This window comes from Procambarus clarkii, chromosome 34, assembly GCF_040958095.1.
Source record: "Procambarus clarkii isolate CNS0578487 chromosome 34, FALCON_Pclarkii_2.0, whole genome shotgun sequence".
NCBI classification, from domain to species: domain Eukaryota; kingdom Metazoa; phylum Arthropoda; class Malacostraca; order Decapoda; family Cambaridae; genus Procambarus; species Procambarus clarkii.
The window spans coordinates 40,389,469-40,410,360 of record NC_091183.1 but is presented as its reverse complement, the minus strand read 5'-3'; the positions used below and the strand labels follow the sequence as shown (position 1 = coordinate 40,410,360).

The 20,892-nt window shown below is 37.2% G+C and overlaps 1 protein-coding gene across 22 annotated transcripts in view; it reads left to right on the top strand.

Moving 5' to 3' along the window:
• LOC123762115 (protein transport protein Sec16A) overlaps positions 1-20,892 on the top strand; it is a 76,503-nt gene that overhangs the window by 43,583 nt on the left and 12,028 nt on the right. For 11 of the 22 annotated variants that reach the window (XM_069335921.1, XM_069335922.1, XM_069335917.1 and 8 more), the window contains 9 exons: positions 540-803; positions 1,138-1,696; positions 1,883-2,125; positions 2,624-2,778; positions 4,246-4,807; positions 7,747-7,921; positions 12,146-12,381; positions 17,238-17,408; positions 17,550-17,691. In XM_069335921.1, coding sequence (XP_069192022.1) covers positions 540-803; positions 1,138-1,696; positions 1,883-2,125; positions 2,624-2,778; positions 4,246-4,807; positions 7,747-7,921; positions 12,146-12,381; positions 17,238-17,408; positions 17,550-17,691 — 2,507 coding nt within the window. Of the gene's footprint in view, positions 1-539; positions 804-1,137; positions 1,697-1,882; positions 2,126-2,623; positions 2,779-4,245; positions 4,808-7,746; positions 7,922-12,145; positions 12,382-15,387; positions 15,637-17,237; positions 17,409-17,549; positions 17,692-20,892 lie in introns of all 22 variants that reach the window. The other 11 variants (XM_045748446.2, XM_045748438.2, XM_045748441.2 and 8 more) reach the window with 2 other exon arrangements.

Sequence of the window (20,892 nt, the reverse complement as noted above, 5' to 3'; positions counted from 1 at the left end):
CTCCCGGTCACCCTTGCCCTTGTACGTCCCCATGCTAACCTCGGCCCATTTTCCATGTTGACCTTGACCTGTCTACCCCCCCCCCACCCCTATCAAGTTTTATGCTCTTTGTCCCTTGACTCTTTACTGCTGTGCAACCCCTTGCTCTCTCTGCCTTGCCTAAATCTGTTTTAGCCCTCCCCTCCTTTTCTCCTAAGCACACTGCCTGTTCTTCCTTAGATCCTGCTTTAGCTCTATATGCAGCTGCTGCTACTTTAAATCTTTGTATGTATTGCAAGCTTTTGTACTTAGATGTTGTAAGACTTAAATCTTGATGCAACTTCTGCATCAACTATGCATGTATCATTAATACAGTCCTTTGTATTGACGGTTGTATAATTATTTGTTTGAGTTTAAAGATTCTTTCTCTTGTACTTTTCCAGGCTTTTTTGTTTTAAAGTTCCCTATAATTTAAATACCTGTGCATATTTTAAATATGCACCCCTCAAATTTAAATTGGATACTTTTAGATAACTTGAATAAATATGGGTTTATTTCAGTGGTGAATTAAGTGGTGTGCCATCAGTAACAGATGATGTTGGCAGTGAAGCTCCCCAGCGTATGACTCCAGTACTATTTGGTAGTGCGCACATAAATGCCCAATTCACTCCTGGTGGTCAGCTGTTATTTGTGCTTCCAAAAGACCCTAGGGATGGACAGAAAGCTGTGGTACAATTGCGTGATGTTCAGAAGATGTTGTGCATGAACCCTGCATTAAATAAAACGGTTCAGCAAATGAAACATTATCCAGGACCACTTACACTGTAAGCTACTTCGTGTTAATTATACATTTTCTTGTTCATTATTGTAATATTGTAACATTGATAAGTGCTGTACATATTTATATACAAAGTACTATTGTAGAAATATTATATATATTTGTTTTTTTAAATGAAAATTAAAGTAGCAATTCATGTGGCACCAGTGAAGGTACAAAGTTATTTAGTATGTGCGCTATAGAAGGGGAAACTTTTTACGAGTTGATATGGATATTGGTAAAAAGTAAGAAAATGTTATATTAATTCCCTGAAAAATGCATGGCTAGTTAATCAGTTTTAAAAGTTACATTCATATAAATAAAATTACTCGTCTTCACAGGTCGGATACTCACAAGGATGTGGTGGTGAAATATTGTGAGCAGCAGGTTGCCGAGGCAACTAGAAATCAAAGCCTTCATGACAAGGAATCGGTTATACTAATATGGGAATATCTAGCACTGCTGGTGAAACAAAATGGCAAGCTTTATGGAAGTGATGTAGCTGGACTCTTATTAAATGGACGAGATGAGCCTTCTCAGGTGCAACAAGTCAGTTTGCCTATTAAATCTGAAACCCCTCCAGAGAGTCTGTCCATGGATGCCAGTCCACAAGATGAAGGGATTGACATTTCAACTCAAACACTACCTACAATGCCAGAAAGGAATGAAGCAGTACTTTTTAAAAAGTTCACAGAGTATCTCTGCCTGGGAAGAAAACGTGAAGCTGTTGATTATGCAATGCGAGAAGGATTGTGGGGTCATGCTCTTGCCCTGTCATACAAGATGGATACAACCACCCACACTCGTGTGTTGGCTGCCTTCTCCAGCTCTATCCCTCACACTAATGTTTTATTAACATTATTTCAACAGTTATCAGGGAAAAGGCCAGAGATCACCAAGGTAAAATAATTTATCATATAAAGTAATTAACTAAGTACTGTATTATTAATCATCATAGTTGTTCCCCTAATTTGATTGATAATGTACTGATTATTGCTTCCTTATTTTTCCTGCCAAATGGCATTGTATCATTTAGAATGTATGGTAAATCTCTTAGCTGGCTCTCAAGTGTTTGTATTTTGTTAGAGCTACACACCACAACAGTGGGGTGACTGGCGGCAGCACCTGGCAATGATGATATCCAATCCCACTGGGCACACGCAACGTGACCGAGCCTCTATTGTAGCCCTAGGAGACACGTTGGCTTCTCAAGGACAGCTGTATGCTGCTCACTTCTGTTACCTCATGGCTGAAGTTGAATGGGGTTCATATTCTAACAAGGATTCAAAACTTGTCCTTATTGGTTCTTCTCATCAGCTTCCATTCCAGGTGATTACTTGGGGGCCAGTGTTTTATTCATAAATGTTATGTTAAATATGGCTCAGAGTAGGCTAATAAACTAATGATTGTTATAATTATTATTGTAGTATATTTATTCATGCCATAATTTCTATGATTTTACAATAATTTGGTGTAACTTACATTTATCAACTAAAATTCTTTTAATGTCTATTGTAAGTACCTTCAGACGCTATATTTTATATTTTGCTTGCACTATCATGCATGTTATAGGAAACATTTTGGAGATAATATTAAACATACAAATATTTGTATATGTACCAGAAGCATTAATTCTTGAGCATTAGCCATCAATATTTGTTTTTTTCTCTTGTGTAGTAAAGTCCATCTACTTTCTGCTTCCACTTCTCTCAAGGGCAGGTGGCAAATGATATTCATTCCCATCCTCTAAATCTCCATAGGAAGTATTTTTTCTCTTTAATAATACTGTGTATCTGGGTTTTGTGTGTAACCAATTTTTATCCACAGGCCTTTGCCAGTAATGAAGCAATACAGTGCACTGAAGTATACGAGTTTGCCCGGTCTCTTGACAGTAGTAATCCGCTATTGGATACATTCCAGTCGTATAAGCTTGTTTATGCTCTCAGGCTGACAGAATATGGGTTTCCAGCTGAAGCATTAAGGTAATCATATTATTTTAGTTTTTAGTATTCAGCGTTGTTAGTATCAGGTGACAGTCACTATTTCCACTGTTCTCTCCTGGATGGAGAGAACAGTGGAAATAGTATGGCTGTGTAGAGCAACAGTTTGGGAATGGAGTGTGTCAGATAAGATAATCTGCAAAGTTGATGTTTAACTCGCAAAATAAATTTGGCAAATGTGAAGAAAATCCTATTAACACTTTGCCCGACGCGCGCCGCCCAGCACACCCCATGGTGGGCCAAGCGTGTCACGTCAGTGCGCACACGCACTGTGTGTACTGACTTCTCACTTCAATTTTTGTGCTACGTCGTTCATTTTGATATCAAATTGTTCGCAATAGAATTCCCTAAATGGACATATGCATATAAGGTCAAATAGCCCGGCTTGCCACATGCAGCAAACCTGAAAATTGGCCGAACGTTGACCATGAGCAATCATCGACACTAAAATGCTTATGCTCTTTTCAGTGTTCATACCTCAATTTTTGTGCTACATCGTTCATTTGGGTGTCAAATGGCTCTCAATGGAATGCTCTAAAGGAATATATGCATATAAGGTAAAGTGGCCCAGTGCCACATGCAGCACACCCCAAGTTAGGCTGAGTTTTGCCTGTGAGCATGCACCCACCACCCGCACTAAAATGTTGATACTCTTTCCAGTTTTGTCATCTCAATTTTCGTGCTACATCATTCATTCTAGTAACAGATTGTTTGCAATCAAAGGTCGCATTTTAAAACTACAGTACAGGTAGTCCCATAATGGTCGGGAAAATGGATTTTTAACGAATATTTTAATTTTAGGCTATGCTTGCGTCTTTGCTCAGATTGAGTATATTTATATAAGGATGCATTGAGAGTTATCGGCCAGACAAAGTGTTTGAAAAAGGGTTTCACTAATGTACATATTGTGGTGGTTTAGTATAGAAAAAAGCATTTTACTTTTTTCAATATTTGGAACAAATTGGATTGATTGGTTTCAAGTCTACCTACACAATTCTCAACAAAGGTCAAATTTGCTCAATAGGAAGTGGATGTGTAGATCAAACTCACATTGAGACAGCTTACAGAGAAGGCATGCTAGAAAGAATGTAATGGTGCACATGAAATTTATGGACTTAAAGAATGTCAAAGTGATTAACACGAATGGATTTGGCAGTGCTATTGAATGTTGTAAGTTTTTTTTTTTTTTGTAAGTAGTAGTGCATATGTTAAAGTTAATAATGTAATCAGTGACTGGCTTGATATTAGTGTAGTGGCAGTGGAAGGACTTCAACCATACAATGAGCTCAAGCAGTAAATGCATAGCCAATAGTACATAAGTGTCAGATAATTGGCTAGGGAGTTTGGCAATGTGTAATTTTTTAATGAATTGTGCATATCTTGAAAATAATAAGCGATAGTAAAAGTATTTTTCATTCATGTCATCTTTATCAATTATATTATTTCCAGATACTGTGAGGTAATCAGTCAGTTGGTAAACAAGACACCAGCTCCACATAAGGCAGAGTTCCTCTCTCAGGTGTATGACCTAGCTTCCCGCCTTAAATATCATGATCTCCACTATCAGATGTGTCAAGGAGAAGTATCAGAGATGCCAGATCCCCAATGGCTGGCTGATTTTCAGGGTGTTGTGGAAGCAGCCAAAGCCCATGCAGCTCAAATGACAACAATGGAAGATAGTTATCAAACTCAACCAGATGGAGCTAAGGATTCCAGCCATGGAATAACTGCAGTGTTGGATTCTAATAGACAAGCGCACCTTTCAGCTGCCGAACCCTACCAGTATTTTGTGAAGTCGGATAACTCTTTTCACACTTTAAACTCTACTACTAATAATTCCTACTTGCAAGATACTACGCTAATTGAAGCCCCTCCTTCACAAGTTACCTTCAGTGATACGATGGATGGTGTGTATCAACACCAACATCCAGCAAATCACTTGGCGTCCTCACAATCTCCTGAAGGATTGAATGATACTAGCCAGTTGAGGGATGTTATGCCCCCATCCAAGGTAAACATAATATGAATTATGTTTTTCTTTATATACCAACATCATTGCACATATGTATTCTTAAGTAAAAGTTAAAAACGTGTGCTTGTGGGTAAGGTAGATTCTCCTTGGGCTTGCCTTTTAACTTGGATTTCTAGTGCAACTCTACTCTCCTACCACTATCATACAGACCTTTATGTTGTCTACTTTTATAGGTGTGGACTGAATTGCCCTTAACTACCTCTTTGGTTTATTGTGTGTTTCACCGCTCATACACTAAAGGAGTACTTCTAATGTCCTTTTGGTTCTTGAGCCCTCCTTTCTTATGTGGAAATGTTTGTCCTTGTCCACTTTATATTCTCTGTACAGTATATTGTGATAGTGTCCTTTGGATTATCTTCCCTCTAGTGTTTGTGCATTCATCTTTGTTTTGACAGCTCAGGTCTTGCATTTGTGGTATCATCTTTTTGGTGAATTTTTCAACCTTCTAAATTTTCTTGACTTTTTACAAGTGTGAAGTGTGCCAGTTTCACATTCTTAAGGACCGCAATAACATTGGTTAGAACATAAGAAAAAATGGCCTATTGGGCCATATGAAGTATGTAGCTCTTGTTTATATCCACCCAACTCATTCATATATACTGTACATCTGACCTACTCTTGAAATATACCAGTGATCATGTGTACATTATGTTGCCCTCTTCAACAACTAGTAAATACAGATGCCAAGCACCTGTTTAAAATCCAACCCATTGATTTGTCATTAACACCTAGAAAATTCAGTTACTGATTATCATCCTAAGTAATGTCACCCTCCCAATTATGAAGTGAAAAATTAGAATTATAATAAAAAAAACTGCTAGGAAGTAGCATAGAACAACATGCACACAACATTGCTAACAAAACAGTGACATGTTTGTGATAAACCAGTAGATAACTGAGCCAAATATAGATGGTAAGATCTTAACCTTCAACTGCACAGCTTCCAAATATGGCGCCCCCCCCCCCCCCCCCAGTGTGCAGGAAATAATTTCTCTGGAAATTTTTTTTTTTTTTTGTTTTGAAAGTGTCAAAAACCCTTCCCTGAGTATGGGTGTAGTAACTGAAAGTCGAAATTGTTCTTACTTGTGGTCACAAGCTGAACAGCAGTTCTGTGAGCTCATGCTGCATGCGCCGACCTTGGTTGCTCACTCAGTACTGAGGCTCTCAAACCTGGGAATGTGGACCACGACTTTTTTTAAAGATGGTGTTTGTTTACAAGAGCCCTGAGGAAGCCGATGTGAACCCCATGTAGCCGTGGGAGTTTTGAATGGAACGTAAAAAATACAAATACCAGGAGGCACGTTGCGTAAACCAGGCAAGGGCCTGCAGATGCGTTGCGCATTTTAAGGGTTAGACCTGATCATGAACAATGAAAAATTATTTGGGAACAAGTTTCACATATAAACAATTCCCATCAAAACCTTACAGCTTACAGGTAAGCTAGAAGATAAATGAAGGAGCATTTAATAAATGTCAATAACATGGATATCGACTGGGGAAAGTAAACAAGGGTAAATTGTCCAACCTTCTGTGTAAAGTCTCCTTAAAACTGCCAAGCATACAAAATATGCATGAAATGTCCCTATGAGAAAGATATAATAAAAAAGTACCAAAGAAAATGTATTTATTTAGAGGCTTTTACTGAAGAAAATTGTAAGTTACTGAAGCATGCAAGTGACTGCTGCTGTTCCACCTTAATTTTACAGAGCATTCAGAGATGGAACACAGCTGAGACAAGTGTATCTGAATGAATAAACAGGAAAATTATTAAATTTCTCCACAATTAAAGAGCAAATAAAAATTTCTCCAAATATTGGCCACTTACTTAAAAGTGGAGGCATGTATACTAATAGCAACGACCTGCAAAATCTTGAAAGATTGGTATGATTATTTAGCAATGCAAAGGATACTAATCAAAGTAAAATACCCAGAGAGTCTTCATGAACAATACCCATACTGGTATTCTTCAGTACAATATTACAGTGCAAACCATGAACTTTGAAAGGCAAATAACCATTATGCCTATGCACTTGGCTCCTTGGGTTAATTCCTGGGCTTACTTACCAAAGAGTGAAAGAATAAATTAACACATGCTCTGTAAAATATGGAAAATTGATCTTGAAATGGGTGCCGTCTCTCACCAACCTTACAAATTACATCGCTCTTCACTCGTATGCGCTACGGCCAAAAAAAGGCCATAATTTGAAAATAAAAAATAATTGAAAATAATTTTTTTTTCAAAACGGCAAGTAAAGGGTCTTCTGGTAGGTTAGGATGGCAAGAAGTTCCAAAATTTCAAAACATCATGAAAACCTCTAATTGAAAGTTTCCTCTCCTAACCTAACAGCTTAAGCCAGATGACCAAAAACAGAAAACGGGATAGTACGTCACTTTTTTGAGTCGATTTCACTTTGATTTACGTCGATTTTTAGCCTGCGCCTTTTTAGCCTTTTTTAGCAAAAGGCAACGTAATTTGTAAGAGGACGGGTTGCTCTCACATACAGTACTGTACAGTACTATACTAAAAATTCCAGATGTTGCTTCGCATCACTACGTAACCTAATGTAAATTGTTGTCACGTATCATTTACATCAGTTGCATGTAGTCATATTTTCTATTTATATTTTCTCCAATATCTTTTTAAAAATTTTTGCTCTTTAGAAAAATCACCAAATAGCTGTCATCTCCTGTTGAATGAGTGTCTGTATCAAATGTGCTTCTCCATTCTCATGCTATTTTTGGTGATACTGTATTATTTTATGTATTTATGAGAAAGGCAAATCTGGTAGAAAATCATGCAACTGTTCATGTAGAAAAAAAAACTTCTGCTTTTTGTTTGGTGTACACATGCATTTTTATAAATTATTAAAATATAAATGCTGGATAGGTAATAATGTGTTGATCATCTTTACTTCTAGGAGAGCACACCGCGCCATGAAGTCCCTGTCATACAGAATACTCAACAGGATCAAACGCAATATTCATACAGTGGTGGGTACTGGCCAGGATATTCCCAGCCTGACCCTAATGCGTCATTATACATGCAGAACAACTCCCCAGAAGAAACCCATGGCAGTCTTCCACCCTCTCCTGGTTGGTATTGTTTTAACCTTTTGTTAAAATATGGTACGAATATGTGAAGAATGTTCTTATGTTTCTTGCTGCTATTTTTCTTCAACATATTCTTAGGTTAACCCCCAGCACTGCACACCTGTTTTTAGCAAAAATTTCATGGTGCAGTTGTTAAGGACATATTTTTGTTTTTATAAATGTTCAGCTTATGTTAATGTCAATGTTTCCAAACTTAATAATTTTTAGTTCAAATCACAAAGAGCAATGAAAACATTAAAAAACCTTAAAATATGGCCTAATTAAAAAAAAATCACACAACCCTCAGAGCACCTTAACCCCTGAACTGCGCAAAACTTCATATGCAGTGTGACATTGAAGGGTGTATAATTTGAAAAATATTCAAATTATGTAAAAATTTCTTAAAAATGTTAAACAAATCTCAAACTTATTGGCTTCAGCTTGGTGAAACTTTCATCAAAATATTTTCAGAAATTGATTTGACTAATATTAAAAAAAAAAAAAAATTGATAAGGAACAGCTCCTATTAACTGGAACGGATAGATAATGCAATAATCCATCAGTTCAATGCAAGCATTTGTCTGATGCACAAAGGAGGAGGATAGTAGCAAGAAGTGTCCACAAAGTGGATATACAGCTGGTGCCTTTATAGCATTGGTGAGTAATGCATAATAACACAATAATGAGTAATTGTTATTATGCTCTATTTTGTTATATATCATATAAATACATTGCCCAATGTTATCAATGACTTTCAACAATGTCCAAAAAATTCTTTTAGGTTTTTAGTTTTTTTTGCTTAGTTTTATTATTTGAATTTGTTTTAACCTTTACATCCTAGAGAATGCATACTCGTCCCTAACTATGTGAAGCCAGAATTAAATTGGTCAACAAATAAATCAATTACAACTCTCAGAACTTGGGTCTTTGATTTTTTTGAGGGCTGATTTTTTCAGATTTCAAACTATTTTCCTTGTTTCTTTAGGTTGTTTTAATGATTAGGGACCAGATTAGGGCCTTTTTACTTATATAAAGTATCCCATAAATATATTCCCTAAATCATTATAATTATTATAATTATCCCTATTTTTTTGGGGGTGGGGTGGGGACGGGTTATTTTTTCTTGACTTCATTTCTACACACTGACCTACAACTTTAACATACTTGAGTACGAATGCCAAACAATGTTTATTACAACATACAAATAAATTCATGAATTAGAACTGCCTTATTCATTGTCGATAACTTCAACTTCAATTATATCTATAACTAAAATTTCAACTTCAGTATCCAAAAATCTAGTTTTTGACCATTTTTACATATAGTGTGCACAGCTGTCTGTTCTACAATCTCTCTAGAATTGATTTTTCATAAACTAAATGTTTTGAGCTATAAATTTTTGTCTAAATTTGTGCATATTTCAAATGCCATATTGACTTTTTTTTTACAGTAAATTATACTGAAAACCTATATTCTAAATATATGAAAATGAAGATCATATGCTATTCTGAGAGCATAATGCCACCAAATGAACAGTTGGTGATATTTTTATATTTTTTCAGCTGATTTCAAAATCTGAAGTTTTCAATATTCAACTTTGTAATTATTTTTTGTTGTTTTTCAAGTTATACTGGTATTGTTTAGACAGATTTGGAGCATTTGCCTAGAAGATTATTCACAAAACATTTGAAAGAGTTTCAGAAAATTTAAAAAAGAGTTCATTTTCACACATCATATGAGGTTTTGCACAGTTTAAGGGTTAAGGTGCTTTGCACAGTGCAGTGGCTAATCCATGTTAATATGCCACAAGGATTATTACATATCACATTTGATGGCATGAAGAAATGACTTAATAAATTAGTCATCCAGTGATACATAAAACAATTCAACCCAGCCTAGAGAACATAAAAATCATCTTCACCAAAAAAACTCACACCAAAACAAAGCCTACCTACACCAGAGAATAGCTGAAGGTTCGCCCTCTGCAACATGGTATCTTCAGGCAACCAAATTAGAAAGGTTAAATATCCCAAAAGGAATCCACAGGGAAATAGCAGTTAGGTTATATAGACTACATCTAGGTTACAGATGCAACTGGGAGATTGGTGAACCCCGACAGAGAGAGTGCATCTTCTGCCAAACTGTCACAGAAAAGCCATTACTTCACTATCTTCTGGAATGTAAAGCAACCAACGACCTTAGAAGAGGTTTAAGAGTCCCTGAATATTCCAGTGGCCACCCTGAAGCATTCAACACAGCCACTCTCCTGGTCAAAAAAAGGTGTCCAGCAGCTGGACACCCTCATAAAGACTGTCAAGCAGTATCCTCCCCCGCAATAACAGCTTGACGATTAAATGCGGCCTCAGAATACTGAAAAGAATTACTGAACAAAAAAAAAAATTGTACCACTTATGGGCTATTCATGCCCATGCCACCTCTTGGGTGGTCTAATCTTAATCAATCTTCATCACAATCGACTTGTGAATGGTCCAGGACGGACCGAAACGTCGTCGTCCCTTCACCTTCTAGTGTGGTAAACATACTTTAGCCACGTTATTGTGACTCATCGCCTGCTTAAGTTTCTCATTTTCTCACCAGTTATCTTCTCTAAGGTGTTTGATCTTTGGCTTCTCTTGAGATTGTGGTGTTGGGTAATACCTGGGAATTGACCATTAATACCGACCTATTGATGAAAGTTTTATTGAGGTCAATGCAGTTTAAAAAATACAACTAATCTGACAATTTGTTTTTCTCCTTGAAGAAATACTCCCTTTTGTCAATCGAGCATTCTGGATTAAATAGAGGTTGCCTAATACAGATTAACTTTTTGGGAGTTTCTCTTTTGATGTGCTTAATGTAGCTTTATTTGCTCCTACCCTTTCTTGTGATGTGGGTTTGTAGCAGCTTTATATCCAGATTCCAAAATTGCCAGTGGAGAAGACTACAAAGCTCAGACCTTTTAAGCATAGTTTCTTCATTTTCTATGCCACTCTGGAAATGTTGGTCAGTCACATAGAGAGGTGGGTTCATGTACAGATAGCAGTCAAAATATTTTTCTTTAGTGTCAACAGAACTTTCCAAGCTCAGCACTGATGCTTGAAGTAATACTAAGGAATTAGTATATTTTTAACCAATGTTAATTGGTTTAAAAAAATATGTACCTAGAACATTCATGACCGTAGAACAAATCATGACCATTTAACCACTGCACTACTGCGCTTGGCACCTTTGGCGCTAGATCGGGTATGCAGAGCACCTCTGGGCGCTTGTAGGTATCGGGTAGCATTCAAACCTCCCACGGCTATACAGGGGTTCACATCGGTTTCCTCAGGGCTCTTGTAAACAGATGCTATTTAAAAAAAAAAAATCATGGGCAACTTTCCCGGGTGTGAGAGCCTCAGTACTGAATGAGCAACCAAGGCAGGTGCATGCGACATGAGCTAACAGCACTGCTGTTCAGCTTGTGACTACAGCATCACCTAAAAATGTCAAAATATATATATAACTGGTATTATCTAGCCATGATAGTATTACAGAAGAGCCTGACTGTGATAAAGACTGTGTACAAATTTTCAGATATCGGTGAATAAATGCTGTTAAAGATGTTCACAGTGCTAGCCACACCACACTGCCATTATTTTGTCCATCTAAGAATCTTCAAATGACTTCTCGTGTTCCTTTACAAAATAAACATGTGGAAAATTATTCATTTACAGGATTTAGCAAAAACACAGATTGATCGTAGAATATGTCACATATATGAGCCCCCATAATTTTGAGTATAGTAATGTTCCACACATTGAACTAGATAAATTCCACAAATTACACACTTGAATAATATTAGAGCAAAAAAACAGAATAAGTGAATGAAAAACATCAAAATAATTGTGTAACATTATATTTGCGGCAACTGCCGCCCCACTGGGTGACGGGTGTCGAGTGACCCTAAGCGCTTCATCGCTCGGTGCCCATAATTTACTTAACTTCCCAGCTCACAGCTAAAGTATGTCACATACAATATTTTTTGTTTGGTTTTCCCTAATCAGAGACTGCATTTTAAAAATACAGTACAAGATAAAATAATTTTTAGGAAAAAATTTATTTTCGGTGCACCACACGGGAGTCATGTTATAACGCAGAGCAGTGCAGTGGTTAAGGCATTTGTAACTCGGATACTGTGATGACACAATGAGGGCATAATAATTAAATATTACATTGCACTAACAGAAACAAGCGGAGAGCAGAGACGTGGCAGTGTTACACCTATGTCACAGCCAAATAACTTGAGCAACTATCAACCCTATCAAGAACCTTACCAAGCTTGGGAACAGCAGCAGCAAGCAAATGATATGTCTGAATCTATGCCATCCAGATCTCAGGAAACCAATGACTCTGATCTTTCATCTCATACTCAAAGAACACCTGAAGAAGAAGCTTACTGGGCAGAAATGACGGGTAAAAAGGTTAGTAACATGCTTTAATTGGTTTAAAATATATTTTAATATTTTTTATCGGAGCTCAAAATACAGTATCCCCTTCGATAAAAATTAAAATGCCAGCTTTATCATTTGTAATCGTGAAAATGCTGTAGTAACTTCTCATGTTAACCAAAGTAATATATTTTTCAATGTCTTTTGAGTCTTTTCAAAACTACACTAGAACTAGATTATCTCTTTTCCCTATTATAGTTTTAAGAAGTATTTCTACCAACTACACAACTTATGCTAAGCTGATGCCTGTTAGGTTTGATTATCAATCTGGGCTAGTTTGACACAGGCAAATTCAGAAAATGGCTGAGCATAACACAGCCATAATGGCCTGACAGCTGAATGCACAGCCCTTCGTATTCATAGTCCTGAGGGTCTGGGTTCGATCCCTGGTGGAGGCGGAAATAAATAGGCAGAGTTTATTTCACCCTGATGCTCCTGTTACCTAGCAGTAAATAGGTACCTGGGAGTTAGACAGCTGCTATGGGCTACTTCCTTGGATGTGTAACAAAAAGTAGGCCTGGTTGAGAACTGGGCCGCTGGGACGCTAAGCCCCGAAATCATCTCAAGATAACCATTAACCAGTCTCTTTCATGACCATTTTTTTTTTCCTAAAAGAATTCAACTTAACATATTGGTCAATCCATATATTTTAATTCAATCCTATTAAAATGTTTTGAAACTTGTCATTGCTGCTGTAGAACTGAAATTGAAGCCGTTTACAAAAATGGGTTTAAATATGCTGTCTTAAGAGTTCTTGTTCTTTTGTAATAATTCTGTGACAGCCTGTACAGCATCACTTGTTAGAATTCAACTAAATTCTACAAAATTATAGACACCTAAGAATAGGTTTGAGGGTATTAAACTACATGGTGTGCCAAGTTAAATATGAGATTAACACACGAGTCTGTGTGTAACATGTTTAGCAAGCTTTTAAGAAATAAATGTTCTTACTCTACTTCCCATATTGATATCTTAAGCTTTATATGGTGTTGTTGACAACCCCTAATGTCTTGTGGTTTTGTTCAACAGTACTGATACAAATACAGTATCTCTGTTTTGTCATGCAGATATTTCCCACCCTTCAAGCAGGCTTCTGCTAACTCTTAACAATGCCTCATCACATTGATTTAAAAAAATATACTACACAATTGCTGATTTTGAAATTTAGTAAACTCGCGCCATGGCAAATAGTGGTGCCTAAAATCCAATATATAATAGTTATGAATCCTTAACAATTTGTAACATTTCCCAAACTTTCAAATATGCATGCTTTCTCAGTGTGACTTGGCATTTTAATAATATATAAGCTTAATAATTTTTTCCTCAAATTTTACTCTATTATTAAATATTGTTTTACTGTACTTTAAATTGTATGATACATTTTGTATAATGTAGTAAGTAAGGGTTTGTATTGGTGAGCCAATGTTGTGTAAACAATGGCACTAGTAGGCACTAGTGCCACTTCTTACAAAAATACAAAATTAAATAATAGTTGAAATCTCTTCCAAGCCCCTTTTTTGGGCACCTTTATTTCTGTCTAGTGTTTATTTCATCTTTAGTTTAAGATTGATTGATTGATGAAGATTAAGCCACCCAAAAGGTGGCACGGGCATGAATAGCCCGTAAGTGGTGGCCCTCTTGAGCCATTACCAGTATCAATAGAAGATACTGGAGATCTGTAGAGGTGCAACTGCACCCTGCGTGACGGGAGATGTCTCCCGTGTGCTTAGTTTAAGGCTAATTGGCTTTTTCCAATTCCTCCTTGGTAAATTTGTTAAATTCACTCGTATTCCACCTTAAGCTTATTATCTTTTCCCTCTACTTTCTCTAGCCAATAGTCTAATATATCTATATAATTTCCCCTAGCTTTTTAAACATTAATACTGTGTGTTACAGTAATGTTTTGCTTCTGTCTAGTTTGTACTTTTATTTTCCCAGTCTTCATCTGTGATCCTTCTGTATTTGCCAGGTTCCTCTCAGGCTTCCATCATTCTTCATTTCACTTCATCTTCATTTATTCTTTTTTCTTTCAAATTCATTAAGCTTTCTGCTCAAGAATTCAGAAACATGTGGCATGTGTCCCTCCTCCTGTACCATTGCCTCTCAATGAATAGTTGTCCCCATTTTTTTTTAATACATGTGTATCTTGTATTACTTGACACATTTATTAAAAAACCCATCTTAGACCTAATGTGCCTTACCTAATGATCTCACTTTGGTCTCTGGTTTACTGCCTCATTCAGGGTCCACAAACAACTATTCATTCACCACATACGACTTCTTAACATTGGTGTCTTTCAAACTAATCTCTTATGTTGTTATTTTGGCTTAATGCTTGCCTTTCATTCGAGCTCTTGTTCATAAATTTTGTGATACAACTTGCTTCTTTTTCAAAGTTCAATCTATGGAGTACCCCTTGGCCCCCTCTCCTGTGTGTGAATATATTTGAACATTTTTTCTCTATTATTTTCATGCATTATATAATACAATTTTGGTTTTGAAATACATTATATGGTACCCAAGATCCTTGTTAAAGCAGTCTTGTATATGTTTTGTTAATGGGGTTTGGGAAATGAATCCCAAATTAAAATGGAGTTGACTGGGTATACACTTGTACATGTGTTCGTGCATTCTTTAACATGTTTCATACAGTGATTTTTAATTTATTGTACTGGATATTTGACTATTATGCTATTAATGTGTATATTCTATACTAAGTTAATTGGTTAATGTCACTCTTTTTGGCAAATGATTGCAGACGATAAACTTTTTGCTGTTTTCTGTACATAAACATCTTCATTCACCATGAACATTTATTTCCCGTAAGGCCCTTTACTACATAGGCATTTAATTGTTTAAGATTTCCGATATTTAATTTGATATTACTATAACTAGCTATGTAGTCAAGCTAGAAATTAGTGCTGTAGAGATGGTGGTAAGTGATCGTTGGCTATGACTGCTTTGTCCTGTGGATCATAGGGTAGCATTGACCTCAAGAGAGTGGACAAGAAGTCTGAGAAAGGTGATGGAGAACGGTGTCCAAGGGAACCTCTAGTCCATCCCCTCAAGCTAGAAAATAAAACCAAGAGGGTGTCCTTCAAGCCCCAGGCAAGTCAAAAAGAGAGAAGAGAGAGCTGGGCTGACACGGAGCAGCAAACTAGTTCAGCTGGGGAAATCAGTAGTACTTGCTCTCAAGTTCAGAATAGCACTAATCCTGCTGGACATCATGTTAGTATGGTATCAACACATAAGCATATACACCAGAATGAATTTTTACCCAATACCAAGCACATTATTCCTGGTAGTGTTGCTAGTGCTGAATTGATGGCCACACTGCCTGCAAATCATCCCAATCGTGTATTGCCCTTTTCACGCATTCCGTGCATATTACCATCCCGGCTTTCCCGTTTTCAAAGATTAAAAGTCCCCTCAAATCCAATAGTTTTTGGTGGATCTTTTCCTATTGATGATCCCATATCTGCACGAAATTTTGATTCTGGCATTGATTGCAAGGCTAAGAACACTGTTTCCACCCCACGCACATATCAAATTGATACTATTTGTTGTCAAACCCCAAACCTCTGTGATGAACATACTAGGCTGGGGCAAGACACAAATATTGCCAGAGCTGAAGCACGCTTTAAAGCTGCTCACAATGATACTAAAGAGACAGAGACTCTAAGTCCACCTAGCTCTCCACCTGCATCTTTGGCATCTTCCCAAAATGTTGCTTGTTCCACTCCTAGCCATGTTTTTGATCCATATGAGTCACACTCCTTCAACCCTGCCAGTCATCATAAATGCTTGTGCAATCACAGTGCTGAACCATCCCCACCATACCAAGCTGTTATCACCTATCCTGTTGACCGTAACGTAGAAGATGGTCTCATTCCCATAATAATTGATGATGATGATAATTATGACTACCAGGATGAGGAGTATGATGAGTTTGGAGGAGACCTGTATGAGTATGAAGATGGTGAGCAAATTGGAGCTGAAGAGCCTGACTATGAGGCCAGCTTCCAGTTGCGACACCGTCACCAGGCCTCTCTGGTGGGCATCAGAGACTCCGAACTTTCAAGCACTGTTCCCTCATCTCCTCCATCGCCGTTACCATCGCCTTCACCACAACCATCAGTTTCACTTGATTCAAATGGGAGTGAAAAACCTTTATTCAAGGGATTTTCTCCTCTGGCATGTCCTCTGGGACCAGCTTCTGCTTCATCCAACGTATTATCCACTCCTCTGTTTCAACCATCTACTCATCAATCATCACAAATGTCAAGTCCACCTTCTCCACTACTGGGCCATAACAGTCACACGACTCAGGTACTAATGGGCCCTGTGCACGACACATTTATCCCAGTATTATTTTGTTAATGCTTCTCCATGTAATTATTTTGTAGTACAGTACAATATTTATATTGTTTTCAAATGTTTAAAGTGTGGGCAATACAAGAGTACATGTATTTGCATGGTTGAAGATTAGTTTTTGTAGGCATTTAGTTTTGTATTTGTTTAGTTGATGTTATTTACCATTTATTTGTTTTGCTTTTAGCATGTGTTATTATGTGTAGAGTTTAGATAAATGTTGAATATAAATAAGTATTTTATCACAATACCTGGTAATCTATTACTGTGAACAAATAACTTCCATATAATTTGTCATACAACAAAAAGTACTAATGTAAACTGTTCATGAGTTTCCAAGCACATTTTTCGTTACATTTAGCACTTGTATTAAAAATGGAACATTTATCAAATGTCACTATGAAATAAATACCACATTTACTATATTGCCATGACTAATTAATATTATTTGGTTGCAGAATGTAAATAACACAACAGATACCTCAATCAAAGATAAGTCTGACAGTGATAAAAAATCTGACAAAGATTTAGACAAGTCACAAGATAAAGGTGGAGGATGGTCCCTTTCTAAATTGTTGGGATGGAACAAATCCAAGCAGGCAGTGCTACCTGATGATAAAAACCCCACTGTGAGTATTTATGGTATTTCTGTCTTGTGTGTGCATGTATACATCCATCCTTTCAATGTATATTAATTACTTTGCCAAATATGAAGCATGAACCAATTTGAGCTGGACTGCTCTACTCTTATTGATTTATTGCCATTATAGATTATATGGGATGAAAATAAGAAAAAGTGGGTGAACCAAGATGGTGATGAGGAGGTGACTGCCCCTCCTCCCCCTCCTCCTAAGAGTGCTATCAGTGGCCCAGGTGCTCCACCTCTCATGATGACAAGAGGCGGACCAAGAAGTAAGTTTAAAAATAACTATATTATTTAAAAGTCAAAAGTCATTTCCAGGTATCAGAAATGTTTAAAAACATTTCTGATACCTGGCTATATGTTTGTGCACTGTTTGAATTTGTAGGACTGTTGGATGAATTGCTAGTTCAAAGTCAATTTTATATAATGTTAGTCACCTGTTAACACCACTTTTTGATGCATCCTTATGAAAATTGTTATATGTAATATCTTTTAAGTAGTTTTTCAAATTTTGAAATACCAATTTCAATGTGTATATGAATCCTGAAAAGTTGTGTGTAAAGCCAAATTTTCATTGGCTCTTTATATTCCATAATAAAATGGTCTTCACTGTTCATGCTTATGACTTAAAATGGTCTTCACTGGCTGCTTGTGTTCATTACTTAGACATTGCAATAGCTGGAACACATTAATATGACCTTAGGATACTGGGTTTCCCCATATGTATGGGAAATGTTTTGCCACATACGGATTGTAGAATTAAAACGAATGCAGCATTATTTTATGAAGCAAATAATGCATTATCACTGTACAAAAAGCAATCCAGACTATTGTGTGTGAACTACTGCTAGGACTAATGTAATAAAATAAAACAAGGTCTATGGATGATACCTCATGTGCACAGCTTAAGTTTTGTTTATTTAGGGGTTCCAAAGAATTAGCTATTATAAAATCTCTTTCTTTATAATATTGTTTCTTCCCTTTCTGAGGAGCTAGGCTAATAGGCTGCATTTCAAAGGATTTTTAAATGTTACTAAATGCTTTAAACCATTCTCATGCTGCAATGCATTAGACCTCACTGTCTTGAACCCAAATTTACATGGTAAAATAACATACTGGAGCGAAGATATTGTAGGAAATGTAGAATCGGGGACATTACCATCTTGGATACTACATTCTTGCACTACAAACGCGTTGAAGTTAAAATATAAGTGCTCATAATGAGTCCAAAAAAGATTAATGAACAAGAAGGGTTGAAGCTTATTGTTACAAGCTTGAAGCATGTAACAATATGGAGGGTCAGAATGAAGACCACAAAAGAAGGAAAAATAATGGAAATGCTTATGCAGCTATGACTATCACAAGAAAAGTGAATCTAAATCGAGAATATGAAGAAATATAGCAGATCCTGAAGCATTCATACCAGTTACTCCCAGAATCTTCTCCAGGTAAACTCCAGCCTGTTAAAGAGTAAAGATGCCATAGGTATAATCAGAGAATGCTGTATGAAATTCAGAGGTTGAAAGCCATTTAATATCCTCTCTGCAAAAATGAGAAAAAATGCCAGTACAAAAGTAAGTGTTAGAGAAAATTAAGATGCATTCTTGCAAGAAATGTCAGGATAACAAAGTTGTTGTGGGTATGTGGGCCAGCGAGCCTCAGCCCCTCGTACCTTGAGCCACAATAGCCTGTTGAACCAAGTTATCAACTGACATCTGACAGTCTACTCCCAAAGCCTGGCCCCAGGCTGGGTTTGGGAGTAGAACTTACAGAATCCACTCCAGGTATTTAGCCTATGTAAGGCCAGTACAGTACTAGGATAAACAGCAATGGCTTGAAAGCTGCACTAGGGAAAGCACAAAAATTAAGTTAGTGCAGATGATTACGAAAAGACTGAATTGAAAGGACGGATGCAAATACAGTGGTACCTCGGAATGCGATTGTCCCTGTATGCGAGGTTTTCGGAAGGCGAGGTGTATTTACTCCAAAAATTTCTCAGAAGGCGAGGGTTACTTCGGGAGGCGAGTTTGGACGCGAGTTTGTTGATACGCGTACAGCCGACCTAGCGCGTTCGTCGCCCCTCCGCCCCGCCGCCCCTCAGTTTATTATTGTCTCGCGCTCAGTGACTACCCCCACATCAATTCTTCTCGCGGATTTTCAGTGTTTTGTTGGATTTTTGGTGATTTGTCTATACAATTTGTTATTATATATCTCACCATGGGTCCCAAGAAAGCCAGTGGTAAGGATAAAGGCCAGAAAGCTCATGTGAGGATAACAATAGAGGAGAAACAAGAGATCATTCGGAAGCATGAGAACGGTACACGTGTTGTTGAACTTTGTAGGCAGTACAACAAAGCCACATCAACAATATGCACTATACTTAAGAAGAAAAATAAGATTATGGGTGCTAAAGTGGCAAAAGGAGTAAGAACATTAACGGCACAAAGACCACAAATACTTGAAGAAGTGGAAAAGTTGTTATTAATTTGGATACACGACAAGGAGTTGAGGGGTGATAGTGTTTCGGAGGCCATTATTTGTGAGAAAGCCAGGGTGTTGCACGAAGACCTTCTAAAGAATACCCCTGCAACGAGTGATGCAGATAAGAAAGAGTTTAAGGCAAGCAGGGGCTGGTTTGAAAAATTTAGAAAGCGAAGTGGTATCCATAGTGTTACAAGGCGTGGGGTTATGTGATGTGATTATGGAAGGGGACTCCCCTTCCAAACAGTAACTCCTCTCCTCCTCCCCCCTCCTCACCATCTTCCATACGCCTACAGCACTCGACAGCAAGGTAAGTAATAACTGGAACACAGTTTTGAAGGTTTATTTAGATGAATTAGGTAAATTAGGTATAAAAATTTAGTTTGATGTGGGGTTTTTGGGGTAGTCAGGAACGGATTAATTCATTTCCCTTTATTTCTTATGGGGAAATTAACTTCGGAATGCGAGTTTTCGGAAGGCGAGGCGTCTCCAGGAATGAATTAAACTCTTATTCTGAGGTATGCCTGTATAGATTAAAGGAACTCACCCTCAACCTCAGAGGAGAGAGAGAACAGAGGGATATGATCACTACATAAGAGGTACCAAGGGAAAGTGGCAAGGTGGACAAGGACAGCCTTTTAAATTAAGAAAAGAAACATTAATAACCTGTGTTAGTGTATAATGAGTGGAATGCACCAAGAGAAGTCTTGGAAAGCACCTCCAAATATGACAGGACTGAATCCTCAAGAAAATTCAAATAAGATTCACCTGGTATAACAAGGCTTGTTAGCTCAACACAGCACTAGACTTTATTCCTCTATAATCACACTTAAGAAAGAATCCACTACTATCAGTACCAGCCACTTTCATTGAATATTGTTCTCACATACACCACCACAATTCTGATGCCATGTCATATTCCTGGTGCTCTAGTGAAATTAAAACATAAAAAGATTAATGTATCCTCAGAATACTTTGCTTCAACCTCA